Here is a 12,958-nt window from a genome sequence, read left to right as displayed (position 1 = left end):
GATTTGAACCCTGGCCTTCCAGAGTCATGGTCCAATGCTCAAACCACTACACCACACTTGCTCTTAAACTATAGATCCTGCATAAGAGGAGTGATAAGACCTTTTTCCTTCTTGTATGCTTAAGGAGGTGGCCATATAGATGGTTTCTTGAAGACCAATTATCCACACACTCAATTAGGCCTTATCCAGCTAAACCTAATTGTGCTGAAGTTTCACTATAACCAATTAAGGGCAATTAACCTGCATCCCATTTTCATTAGCGGCCCTCTTACTGCAGTGCTTGCCAACTGCCCTTCTTTTGTTCCCTGCAACTCATCCCATCTTGTTTTGAGAGGTGGTTCCATCCCCCGAAGATGAATTGCTGAGCTATAGAGGAGCTGAGCAAGATGGATTGGGAAATTTAACACAGCCAGCCTAGCGAAGTCTTTCCTTTGACTAGGTACAGCTCTCCTGTTGTAGCCGAGCTCTGGCTTTGATTAATAATCTGGAAGATTTATGACTGTTTTCCTGGTGAGATGGATAAAGCTCAGCACTGGGAGTAGATTTAGCATCCCACTCTGGTGCATGGTTATTCTAATGGGGAGTCATGCATGCTGAGCACAGCAAATAAAAAAAAAATACCAGGCTTATTGAGCTGAGATGGACTTGTCTGGAAACCTCTTGCCCTGACAGCATTGCAAATGATTGATCACTGGTTAATTGCTCAGTGATATCCTTTAAACTAAAGCAGAGGTGGGCATTTGTAAAGGGAATAGGAGCTATTTTACTTCGGTGACCCCCCCTCTCCTTCACAGGCTGCACCATTGCTCCTAGAACAACTGGAAGTGATGCAGTGGCACTTTTGGGTCTGGAAAGCATCTGCAATATGGCTAGTCTTAAAGGGTGGGGGAGATGCTAGAGTCCAAATTCCCATGTTTTTCTGGTGAATTGGGTGCTTTTTAAGTGTGCTTTGGTCAAATAAAAATTAAATTTGGGAAACTGGAGCTAGGAGCTCTGGAGGGCATAAAATGGGTCCCTAGGAACCACATAAAGCCCAAAGACTACTCCTTCCTCACCTCTGCTCTAAAGCAGCTCTGGACTTGGAAGGCACACAGTATGTTCAGAGCACTACAGTCGACCCTCCACATTTGCAGATTTGACTTTTGTGGTTTTGAGTATTTGCAGATTTGATTAATATGTTATCTCTGGGAATCTCTAGCTTCTCCTGTGCAACTCTAATGGATCTTGACTGTAAACTCACACAAGAGGACCCAGAGATTCTTGGAGAAAACTCTTCTCTAGACATTTGTAGGTCTTCCAGTGCCATTCTGTAATCAATGGCGCTTTCCAGACCGCCCAAAAGGGCATTCTACTGGCGCTCTCATTTGCTGCGTGAAGGAGCTGCAGTGACCCAACTGCGCGGCTCCTTAGTGCATCAAAAAGAAGCTTCAAAAAGCGGCTTCTTTTTGCGGCGCCGTTATGAGACTGCAAAGCGCCAATGGCACACTTGTGGTGTCATAATGGCACCAAGATGTGCGGACGCTAAGCATCCGCTACGTAAAAATGGCAGCACCCATGTAGAATGGGTGCCGCCATTTTGTACGTGCTCGGCACGTACTAGGGTTAGGGGCATCCGGAAAGGATGCCCCTTTCTAACCCTAGTACGTGCCAAGCACGTACTTTTTGGCGGTCTAGAAACTGCCAATGTCTGCTGGATATTGGCCACAGAGTTGCACCCAAGGACCTACAAATTCCTAGAGAGGTTTTCTCTCATGTTTTAAAATAGTTTTTATTTGTGGTTTTCCCACTTTCACAGGGGTCCTGCACCCCTAACCCCAGCAAATATAGAGGACCCACTGTACTGATAATCCAGAGCATTTTGCACATATTAGCTGAGGTCCTATAGTGGATGGTGTAGTATAGATCTCCACGGATGGAGTTACGCTTTAGTTGTGCTAGACATCATTTGTGTTGGAAGGCAATGTCCAAATCTACAACTGAATGCACAACCAAATGTCCAGTGTGCATTCACATGCAAGATTCATGCACAATGGCACCACATACACAACCTTAAGTTTTAGCAGATATTGCACATTAGACAAAAATATCCTACTGTTTCCTTAGGCGAACTTAAGCAGGAACTTAAACATGTGCTCTTCCAAAGTTTGTTTTTGTTTTGTGGCCTCAAGTAGCTTCCCACTTATGGTGACCCTAAGGTGAACCCATCTGAAGGTTTTCTTCAGATGAGGTTTGCCATTTCTTTTCCCTGAGGCTGAGAGCAAGCGACTTGCCCAAGGTCCCTCAGTGGGTTTCATGGCTGAGCACTGGTTGGCACCAACTCTAGTGACACCACTGTTATTCACTATGAACATTAAACTATGTTTTAATTCATTGAACTCTTTAGTTTATATCCAGTAAATAATTATAAAGCTTGACATTTTTTATTCACCTTTTATATGAATTGTAAAGCTACATGGAACTCAACTAATATATTTGTGCAAGCTACATATTATATGTCAAAGAGTTGCATGTGGCCCACAAGCCATGGTTTGGCAACCTCTGGTATAGAGATAAAGAAATGTTGGCAGGGAGATAGTAGAAAGATGGTCTAGAGATAGGGAAAAGATAGCCAGCAAATAGGGGAAATAGAGAGGGAAAAGCTGTAAACACTGATTGGACAGTCAGCCAGGAGGAAGAATAGAATACGATTTGGGGAAACTTCAAATTATTAAATTGTTCAGTGGTTAATGTGCAATCTAAATGTGTCTTAGAGTTGAAACAGACAGCCCTAAAGAGGCGGCTTAACATCACCACTTTGATCACCGGATTGGGGCAGTGGCAACCACATGCCCCGGCCCTGATCTGGCTTTTTTTCCAGTGCAAAAAGAAGCAGCAAAATGCCACTCCTCTTTGTGCCGGAAAACCCTGCCTTTTCCGCGGCTTTTCAGCACTCCTGCAGCTGTTATCAAGGCATGTGTCATGTGTACACCATGCCCCCATGCCACCCCAAAGCCGACGTATTGTGCCTGTCTGTACCAGCCCATAATAAACTTCTATTTGTTCATTCTATTTTTACAACTGTGTTGGGCTGTTCCTGTTAACCTTTGATAGAGAGTCTGGTCACCCATACCACAGTGGACCCACGGGTCCATATAAGGATCATCTTGAGGCCTAAGCACCTGATTAAGGGAGGGATCTTGAGAGTAAAAAGAACAAGGTGAGTAACAGGAGCCCAAGGGTTTGGAACTATGGGGCCAGCCTGGGGAGGGGATCCATCACAGAAAGCCTTGTCCAAAGTTATTTCTTGACTTTTCTGTGGCCTTCACAAGATGAAGGATGGGAACTAATTGGCCAGGAAACTGTAATATACATTTGCCCTTGCTGTTCATTGAGGCTGTGTTCCTTGCTGCTTTTAGTTTCAGCAAATGGAGCTGAACTTTTTCTTCTTCTTGAATTTCTCTTTTTAGTTTATAAGAAGAGTCTTGGGGACGATCTCAGCTCTGACACATCTGGGGACTTCAGGAAAGCACTGTTAACTCTAGCAGATGTAAGTGATCCTTCAACAAAGCTGTGTAATGTGTTGGCCATTCACAGTTGAATCGAGAGGCCCCTATTCACAACCCAACAAATTCAGATGTTCTGGCAAGGTCTGATGGAAGTTGCAATCCAAAAAATCTCACAGTTGCCCACCTCTGAATTAGAAGTTCTGATTTGGCTCTTGTCAGCAGCAAGTTTGGTTTTATCAAACTTTTCCTCTTCTCTATTGTTTCAGAGCAGGCGAGATGAAAGTCAAAGAGCAGATGAACAGGTTGCAAAGAAGGATGCCCAGGTAAGGGCTGTTTAGAAAGAAGCTAGCTGTTGGATTCCAAAATTAGATTGTTCCCTAACTGTTAAAAGTTTGATCTTGTTCCTGAACTTGAATCAAAGCAAGAAAATTTGGGCTTTGGATACTTCATTGGGACGTCCTTTTAAAATCATGGAGGGCTTCTTCCAGGATTTATACATTTTTGGCATTTGTAAGGCAAGATCATGGATTGGCCTCAACTTTGTAATATATATATATATATATGTGTGTGTGTGTGTGTGTGTGTGTGTGTGTGTGTGTGTGTGTGCATAAATTGCCAGACACAGTTAAAGGTTACACATGGACTCTTCCCCCTACCCAGCAAACTGTGGCACATTGATTCATTCATTGATACAATTGCTGAAGTACAGAAATGTATGTCTAGGAAGAGGAGGATGGTGATGGTGGTGTTGATGATGATAATTATTATTATCCTGATGGCCAGGAATGCACTTGCATGATATTAGTGGGCTGACTGCACCTATCCCTAGGAAATTCTGACTTTGCTGCAGTGGTGTTTACCTTAGTTACATCACTTCTGGGTTACTGTAATGTAGTCTATATGGGGATGCCTTTAAATAGCGGTCAGAAATTTCAGCTGATCTACAGCCAGATTATTCATTAGGACTGGTTACAGAGAGCACACAATTGCTTTGTTACAACAGCTCCACTGGCTGCCAAGCACAATTCAAAGTGCTCTTTTTCACATACAAAACACAATTGTTTCCAGGCTATACTGTAGCCGTGTCCCTTATATCTCCCAGCAACCTTAATGATACACTAGTTTTAAAAGATAATCAGATTTAAATTGTGCTGTATAACCTAGTGATTTTGTGTTTAATTTGGCTTGATGCTTGACCTGAACCACAGATGGAGGCTGTACTGGGTGACACCTCAGAGGGGGACATCACCCAGCACATTGGTGGTAAAAGCTGCCTTCCAGGTCTGATGGCTTTGCTGGCTGGGCATGGAAGTGAGTTGCTTCCCTTTCTTTTCCAGGCAGCAGCTCTGCTAGACCCAGCAAAGGCTGTTGAAGAGAGGAAGGGGTATTAAAAAAATAATTTGCACCAGGTGTCAAATATACTATACTCCACAGGTGAAGCAAAGAGCACAGCCGTCTTTACACCTCATTCAAAGATCTTTTCTTTTTCTTCTAGATTCTGTACAGTGCTGGTGAGAAGAGGTGGGGGACTGATGAAGACAAATTCATTGAAGTTCTCTGCTTCAGCAGCTTTCCACAGCTGAAACTAAGTAAGAGGCCAATTGAGATCTGCCAATGTATTAATTCATTGAATGAGTCAGTAAAGAGGAGGGATCATTGCATTAGTCTGTGACAGTATAATTGGCAGGAAAGGATTCTTGTGGCACCTGTAAGACTAATCAATAACAGTGGGACCTTGGAATCCACTGGGGTTTGGTTCCAGGATCCCCCATAGATACTAAAATCCCTGGATGCTCAAGTCCCATTAAATACAGTGGCATAGTAAAATGGTCCCTCTTGTATAAAATGGAAAAATCAAGGTTTGCCTTTTGGAATTTATATATATATTATTTTCAAGCTGTGGATAGTTGACTCCATGGATAAAAAAATCCATAGTTATAGAGGGCCAATTGTGTTTTCAATATAAGCTTTATAGGCTTTGGCAAGGCAGAGCACATAACTGTAAAAGAGCCGGTGCGGTGATGTTGCAGCTGCATCGCCTCGTCTGGAAGCGGTGCAGCTGTGATGTCATCATTACGTGCCTGGTCTGGTGGGTGCGCCGCAGCTGCGGCACCCTCATCACATGCTCCGCCCACCAGGCAACTCCCGCATGTGACGAGGGCGCCTCAAAGGCCCATCTGTTCTGGGCCATAGTTTCTCCTTCCTGCAGGGAAATTGGTGTGGTTTTTCTCATACATATTTCTCCTAATTATGCATTTTGGGATCAGTGTGTTTGTATACATTTTTGAAATTCTGAACTGGTCTTAGAATGACACACCATTTCTCCCCTATCCAAGACCCAAAGTTTTAATTTACGAAGGACTGAAAAAGTAGCTCCAGTCCTTCAGCCGGAGCTAGGGCAGCAAGGAAGAGGCTAGCAGGTATATATGCAAATCCCAAAATGCAACAGAGATCCAAAGGCCTGCCCTAAATATATTGGACATATTATATTTTTGATGAGGCTTCGTCCAGACACTTCCAAGTCTACCTCTGCAGCTGTACACACTAGAGATGAATAAATTTTGTGAACTACAACCAGTATATTAATTTATCTGACCAACTGTCCCATTTTGGCAGGGACAGGATGAATCCTCACACTTTTTAAGCTGCTTTTAAAGTGTCCCAGTTCCTTTTTCCTCCTTCCCCTTTCCCCCTTTTCCCTCAGCTTATTTCAGTTGCTCCAAATTGAATTCAAATTGCAAATGTCATTTGCACAGTTAACCCATCACAGGGGAAAGGAGAAGGGATGGAGTCCTGCTTTTTCCAGTAGACTCAGGCACAGTCTCTCCTAACTTGTCTATTCTTCCTCATTAATAACTTTTGCCCTCTTGACCATACTCTGGTGTTGCTTGGCCACATGTATCCTGTGCAATCTTGGAAGGTATATCTTCTTGACCAGAATCCCACTGGTGGCTTATTCTGGTGTAATACCCAGTAACACCAGTGTAAGCATTTCCAGGCACACTTTTGCTCTAGATGTGCAAATGCAGCCAAATGCTACTGAGACACAGCTCTACCCCCATCCCCAGCCATGATTTGCTATGTGGGTCCAACTGGGCATCATGTGGATACCCTTCTGCACCTGAGGAAGAAGGAGTAGCTTTTACTCATGGGCCAATAGCATGAGTACACTGGCAGAGATTCACATGTCACCCATGACCCTTTTGGATCTTGACCTTTGTATGTTTTGCTGGAGAAAATTGAGAAAGAGTGGGAGAAAGAGAGAGAGAAAAGATTGAGATCATGAAAGAGCATTGAAATAAAAAATACCTTGGATCATTGTGCTCAGTTATTTTAAAGTACATGCTATTTACAGCACTGTTCTCATTTTTTTTCCATGTCTAAGCCTTTGATGAATACAGAAACATCAGTGGAAAGAAAATAGAAGACAGTATAAAAGGTGAATTGTCAGGACATTTTGAAGACTTGCTGCTGGCCATTGGTAAGGAAACCTTGAGATAAGCTAACCTACTGCTGCGTCTCTCATATCTTTCTGATTATTCTTAAATACTGTAGCATAAAGGATTCTTGCAGGCACGCTACAGTCTTGTGCTTTTGCAAAGCGACTGTCACTGTGTGTGTGTTAATTAAGATAAAAAATGGAGAGCGGGATCAATACAGACCAGAGTGGGGAGAGAAGGGGAGAAGATGTGAAACACAAGCTGCTTGATGAAAAGTAATCCAAAGTAGAAGTGACTTCTGTGTTGGTGAGATAATTAATCCAAAATATTTCAGGAACTGTCCAAAGTAATGAGCCTATTTTAGAGGTAGAGTTTAGGGTTTTGGATAGCTCCTTCTGAAGATCAGATTAAAGATCCAGAGCAGATTCATCAGCCCCCTGACATGGAAGCCCCTGTTCCAAAGCAAAAAATACTCCTTTTTGTTTTTAACTGTTGCACCTTGCCTTGGAAACCCTGATAGGCTAAAAGGTGATATAGAAATGTCTTAAATAAATAATGTGCACTATGCATTTGGTTGGGCCTACACTTGGGGGCTTGGTTCAGTTGCATAATGTTGTCATTCCAAACAACAGTCAAATAGCACAGTTAATGTGTAACACCTCATGTGGATGTAACCTTGATGTGGGATCTCTACCCACAACTATTCCCATTTCCTTCTTCTCCTCTGGACCTCATTTTGCTTCCACAAATGTTTGTGCTTCACACTGTAATGTAGATTTCAAAACCTCTTGCTTATATGTCTTTTTCTAAAAGTGGTGTTGTTTTTAACTGTGCCTTTGTGTTGATTATTTTTGAAGCACCCAAATGCTTTTGTTTATTCAACTCCCACCCAAATCCAGTTTTGTGCTTGAAATCAAATGGAAGGTTAATTCTATTTCTGCAGTGCTCCTTCAGGAGGCGCATCCATCTCATAAAGAGCCTGCAAGAACAGCTCTGCAAATACAATTTGCATAATTGCCCACAAGAGGGCAGCAGTAAGATAAAAGTGCATGTAAAGCTAGTGTTAAAAATAAAAAGGTGTCACTGCTTTTGATCAGGATGTCCATAAGATCTTTGGAAAGCCTTGTGATAGCCTGTCAACCACTCTGTTGTTTTAGCAAATCCTTTCATGATTTACATTCATAACTTTGTCCATATTTTAGCTAGTTAGTTATGGGATTTATATACCACCTTTCTCCCAAAATGGGATTTAAGGCAGCTTGAATGCAACATGGTGCATGAGTAAATGCAGCATGGTGCATGGGGTCATCTCTCACCTTTTCTTTCTTTTCACAGTTAAATGTGCGAACAACACTCCTGCATTCTTTGCTGAAAGACTACACAAGAGTTTGAAGGTAAGAACATAGAAAGTTGCCTATACCAAGTCAATCCCTTGGTCTTTCAAGCCCCAAAATGAGAGTTGTCTGCCCCTTGGGGCCCCTGGAAGCCACTGGAGGGTGAAATTCTGGCCTCAAAAGTGGCTTCATCCCCTATGAAGCTTGTTTTGACTATTTCCCCCCTTTTTAGAAATACTGTTTTCAGACTTTTTCAAAGAGATAGCCATATAGTCTAGTCTTTAGGCAGTGTTAAATCTGGAATTGTAGGCACTCATTGTGGCAGATCCCATAGACATGCCCACAAAGGGAGTAAACAAATGCTGTCAATCTATTTGTGTGGGCTTGTTTTTGAGTGAGACTTCAAAATTGTGTTTTGCAACTCTTTTGTACAACTTATGGACCTGATGTAGAGAGATCTTATAGCATCTTTGAGACTAACTGAAAGAAAGAAGTTGGCAGCACGAGCTTTCATAGACTTCAGTCTACTTCCTCAGATGCTTCTGCAAAAGCTCATGCTGCCAACTTCTTGATTTCAGTTAATCTCAAGGGTGCTACAAGATCTCTTTACATACTGATTTGACAGACTGACATGGCTATATCTTTGAATTCTACCATAATGGACCTTATGTAGAAAGATCTTGTAACACCTTTGAGACTAAGTTAAAGAAAGAAGTTAGCAGCATGAGCTTTCATAGACTAAAGTCTACTTCTTCATATGCATTTGATGGAGTCAATGAAGATCAAGGCACCCTAACATGCTTTGCAGTACAATATTTTGCTGTTCAAAAAGTCTACCTCCTTGCCACATCCCCACAGTTACTGTGAGGTCTGCATCTAAACTCAGAGGGCAATAATAATAATAACATCAAAGTTAATAGCTAAACCAAAATAGTATTATATATTCAGTAGTACCAATAGAATCTTAACTCATTTATGTGTTGTTAACTGCCATCAAGCCAACTTTGATTTATGGCGGTCCCATGAATGAGAGCTCTCCAAATCATCCTGAGCCCTGCTCAAGTCTTGAAGACTCAGGACTGTAGCTTCCTTGACTGTATCTATTCATCTTTAATGTGTCCAAAGCAAGGCAAACAATTGTTTAGGGCCCAGTTGAGCTGAACATTTTGTGTTTTGACTATAAACACCGTGGTTGTCCAGATTGGTGTTTAATGAAATGTTGCATGTATTGTTTGTAAAATATTGCTGCAATTCTTTGTAAATCTATAATAGAAACCAATAGTTAATCTTTTCCTTGTTAACAGGGAGCTGGGACTGATGAATTCACCCTGAACAGAATCCTGGTATCCAGGTCAGAAATTGACCTTTTGGATATTCGAGCTGAATATAAGAAACTGTATGGAGTCTCCTTGTATTCAGCTATTAAAGTGAGTATTGTTGTTGTTGTTCTTGGCAGCTTGCAATTTAAGAAAACAACAATACAGCTAAAAACATACAAAAAGTTAACATTAAAATGACTTAAAACTAACCTTAAAAAAGATAAAATGCAATTAAAAGATAAAAAGCAGTTAAACCAGTTCAGTTTAAAAGACTTTAGCACCCAACAAGAAAGATACTGGCTAGGATTTGGGGGTGAATGCTGGTTTACTGTGAACAGAGTGTTTGTGGGTGGGTGCAGCCTGTTTTATTCCTCTTTTCTTCCACCTATTAGCAAGAGTTGCTAAACAAACCAGGAATGGTTTGGTTAACGTGTCCTCAGAAACTTGAATCTTAACTTGTTGCTTTCTGTAGGATAGTAAATCAGGGTTTAGTCTTTGCTGACAAATCCTGGTTTTCAACAAGCCAAGATTATTGATTTAGATGGTGTGCTAAATGAGCCATTCTTGGTTTGTTTGTTTTTAGTTGCTCTTGCTTATGGGAGAAGAAAAGCAGCAGCAAATATATTGTGTATAACTGCATGACCAAGCAGTAGAAGAATCTTGCCTCTGCCCCGATTGCATCTGTGAATCTTCCAGAGTCTTCAATAGCAAGCTGTATGGTGCAGATGTCAGACATTCTGTCTGGTGGGCTATCATGATGGCTAAACTCCTGGTTGGAGGAGATAGAGCACACTCATGGAGATGTAGAAAGCACATGTAAATCTGCAGTGTGTATCAGTGTGCATCCATGAACAGTGCATATCCATATGCCACAGAATTGTTGCTGTGTGCCTCCAAGTCATTTTTGACTTATGGTGAGCCTAAGCCGAACCTATCATAGGCAAGCTGGCAAGTTTATTTAGAGAGGGTCATTGCAATCCTCGAGGCTGAGAGAGTGTGACTTACCCAAGGTCACCCTAGTGGGTTTTTATGCTCAAGCAGGGAATCATGCCTTGCTCTCCAGGGTTGTAGTCCAACGCTCAAACCACTGTACCACGCTGGCTCTCGGCGTCCCATGGAACCATGTGTGCAATTCTGTCTCTGCCACCTTGAACTGAATGTGGTGACCCTGCATTGACAAAAATGTCTAACTGAAAACTTATACATATATAAGACAGCAGCAGGATGCTGGCCAGTAGTAATTGCATGTTGAGAAATAATGTAAAAAGGTTATATGGTGTAGCCAAAACCTGGCATCAAGTGGAGATACTGCATACAAACCAGAACTTTGAAATGTTGCTTTTGGGGACAACAACTCTTAATATTCCCCCGATCATCAAGATAGATTGGGCGGGAATTATGGACCCAAAAATAATTTTTCTAAATCCTGGTGTCATTTAAAGGAGAATAAGGAAATATTAGTTGCATGTGTAAAAACATTTTTCCTGGACTGGGCCTCTCTGTGTGCAATAGATCCCTAAGAATCTGTTTTTATTGTATAAAAGTAGATTTTTGGCTCTTGGAGAAGTGCAGTCCTCAGTGTATTCCAGTTTAGCCCATTTCTATTGCAGTTTACATCTGTTTGTGTACTCTAGGCAGTATATCCATCATCCAAATAAATAAATGAATATCAATTTTAAAATGATTTCAGTTTTCAAACCACAACAAATAAGCAGAGAATAAAAGCCATAGGCAGAGAAAACCTATGCAAAAATACCCATATGTGCATGCACTGAGCAATGTATTTTACTCTGAGTGGAGAAAGTGGAGTTTCCTGAGTCTCTCTAAATATTCAGCTTGAGGAAACAGATTTGCTGTCCAGATGTTTGCTGATAATTGGACCCTGTTCAGGATATCCTGTTGCATACAATACAAGCTCAACTATTGCATCTTAGGTCTGGGGGATCTAGGTCTCTAGGTTTTATTTTTAAAGTTTGCATCTCCCCAGCGCTCTTAGTAGCAATCTTGTGTTTCTAAATAGGAAAACCTTTGCACAGTATAAAAATTCCATATGTGGCCAGATTCCTCTCTGGAGCCTAATTAGTTTAATGAGTGATCTGGCCCAGACAATGCACCAAAATGCAAACTTTAAAACTCTGCAGCATCCCTTCTGGAGATAGACTATTTGCCATTTTCACTGAGTGGAGTGTGCCTCTCATTGTTGCTTTCTCTGCTTTCCCCCCCTGCAGTCTGACACTTCTGGGGATTATGGGACTACGTTGCTCAGGATTTGTGGTGGAGACGACTGATGGGAAGACCCAGCAGCCCAAGTGCTGAGCTGTGTCTTTTCTTGCTGCCCTCTGCAGTTCTTGTCGGTGGAGCTTTTAAATGTTTAAGCGAGTGTAAAATTGCCACCATGCTTTCGACTGCTTTCTCATTAGGCATCATAACAAACAGATGCTTATTTAGTGCATCCCTTCAGGCCACTGATGACACTCATTTCACCACACACTGTGATTTTGGATGAAATATGTGCTCAAAAATTGTACAGGCCAAATCTGCGCAGCGCCACAAAAATGGTTAGTGCCTGCATGGTTCATCTGTTGAAATATTAAAAACAAATGACTGGTATGGATCCAGTGTTTCTCTTGGAATGCCCATGATTGGAATAAAATGCTCTTTCACCATGGTTGTTTTGATTTTTTAAAGGAAATATAAAAGTCCAACTCCACAGCATGTAATGCTATTTTCTCAACGTTGCATGCAACTATTTAAGTTTTTAAGATAATGGCTTTGAAGATGGAGTCTTGAGTTTGTGAACTTCAGCTACTCAGTCAATATAAGGCACATTCATACAAGCAGAACTTGGAAAATGTTATATTTTGGACTACATTTCCCAGCATCCTCTAGCTAGCATACTCATTTTTTTAGACTATCAGACACCCCCTTCCAGTGATCATGGATGGGGGACACTGGATATTGTAGTCTAAAAAGTAACTTTTTACTGTTAAGGGAGAAAAGCCATGCTAGTGTAAACTGTAATGCTTGTGTAAACTGTGCCAAAATTTCAGTTTCTTCCATATAGGAGCCTGTAGTAACTCCTCCTTAGATCTGAAACCTTGTTGGCGTTTACAATACTGAGCTAAATGGATCAATAGTTTGATTCAAGATATTGGAGTTTCTAGAGGGTGGGATACCTTGATTGCATCAAGAACAACAAAGTATCTTGTGGCATGTTAGAGATGAACACATTTATGATATTTGTCAGCCAGGGGTCACTGGGCAAGATGCACAGAATAGGCTGTGATCCATGAAAACGTACACCAAGTTGGCAATTATGCAAATTGCAATAGCCATAACTAGCATAGTCAATATATCAAAGAGCAGCAGTGCATATAGCA

General features: G+C 41.5%; 1 protein-coding gene across 2 annotated transcripts in view; it reads left to right on the top strand.

Moving 5' to 3' along the window:
• ANXA3 (annexin A3) overlaps positions 1-12,240 on the top strand; it is a 31,157-nt gene extending 18,917 nt beyond the window's left edge. For both annotated transcript variants that reach the window (XM_042466437.1, XM_042466439.1), the window contains exons 7-13: positions 3,447-3,526; positions 3,752-3,808; positions 4,981-5,074; positions 6,871-6,966; positions 8,261-8,319; positions 9,564-9,686; positions 11,807-12,240. In XM_042466437.1, coding sequence (XP_042322371.1) covers positions 3,447-3,526; positions 3,752-3,808; positions 4,981-5,074; positions 6,871-6,966; positions 8,261-8,319; positions 9,564-9,686; positions 11,807-11,866 — 569 coding nt within the window. In that variant the 3' untranslated portion in view covers positions 11,867-12,240. The remainder of the gene's footprint in view (positions 1-3,446; positions 3,527-3,751; positions 3,809-4,980; positions 5,075-6,870; positions 6,967-8,260; positions 8,320-9,563; positions 9,687-11,806) is intronic.
• The last annotated feature ends 718 nt before the right edge of the window (positions 12,241-12,958 follow it).

The sequence above is a fragment of the Sceloporus undulatus genome, chromosome 5, assembly GCF_019175285.1.
Source record: "Sceloporus undulatus isolate JIND9_A2432 ecotype Alabama chromosome 5, SceUnd_v1.1, whole genome shotgun sequence".
NCBI lineage: Eukaryota > Metazoa > Chordata > Lepidosauria > Squamata > Phrynosomatidae > Sceloporus > Sceloporus undulatus.
Note: the sequence above shows the minus strand (reverse complement) of the source record. Positions and strands in the feature narration are given on the sequence as shown.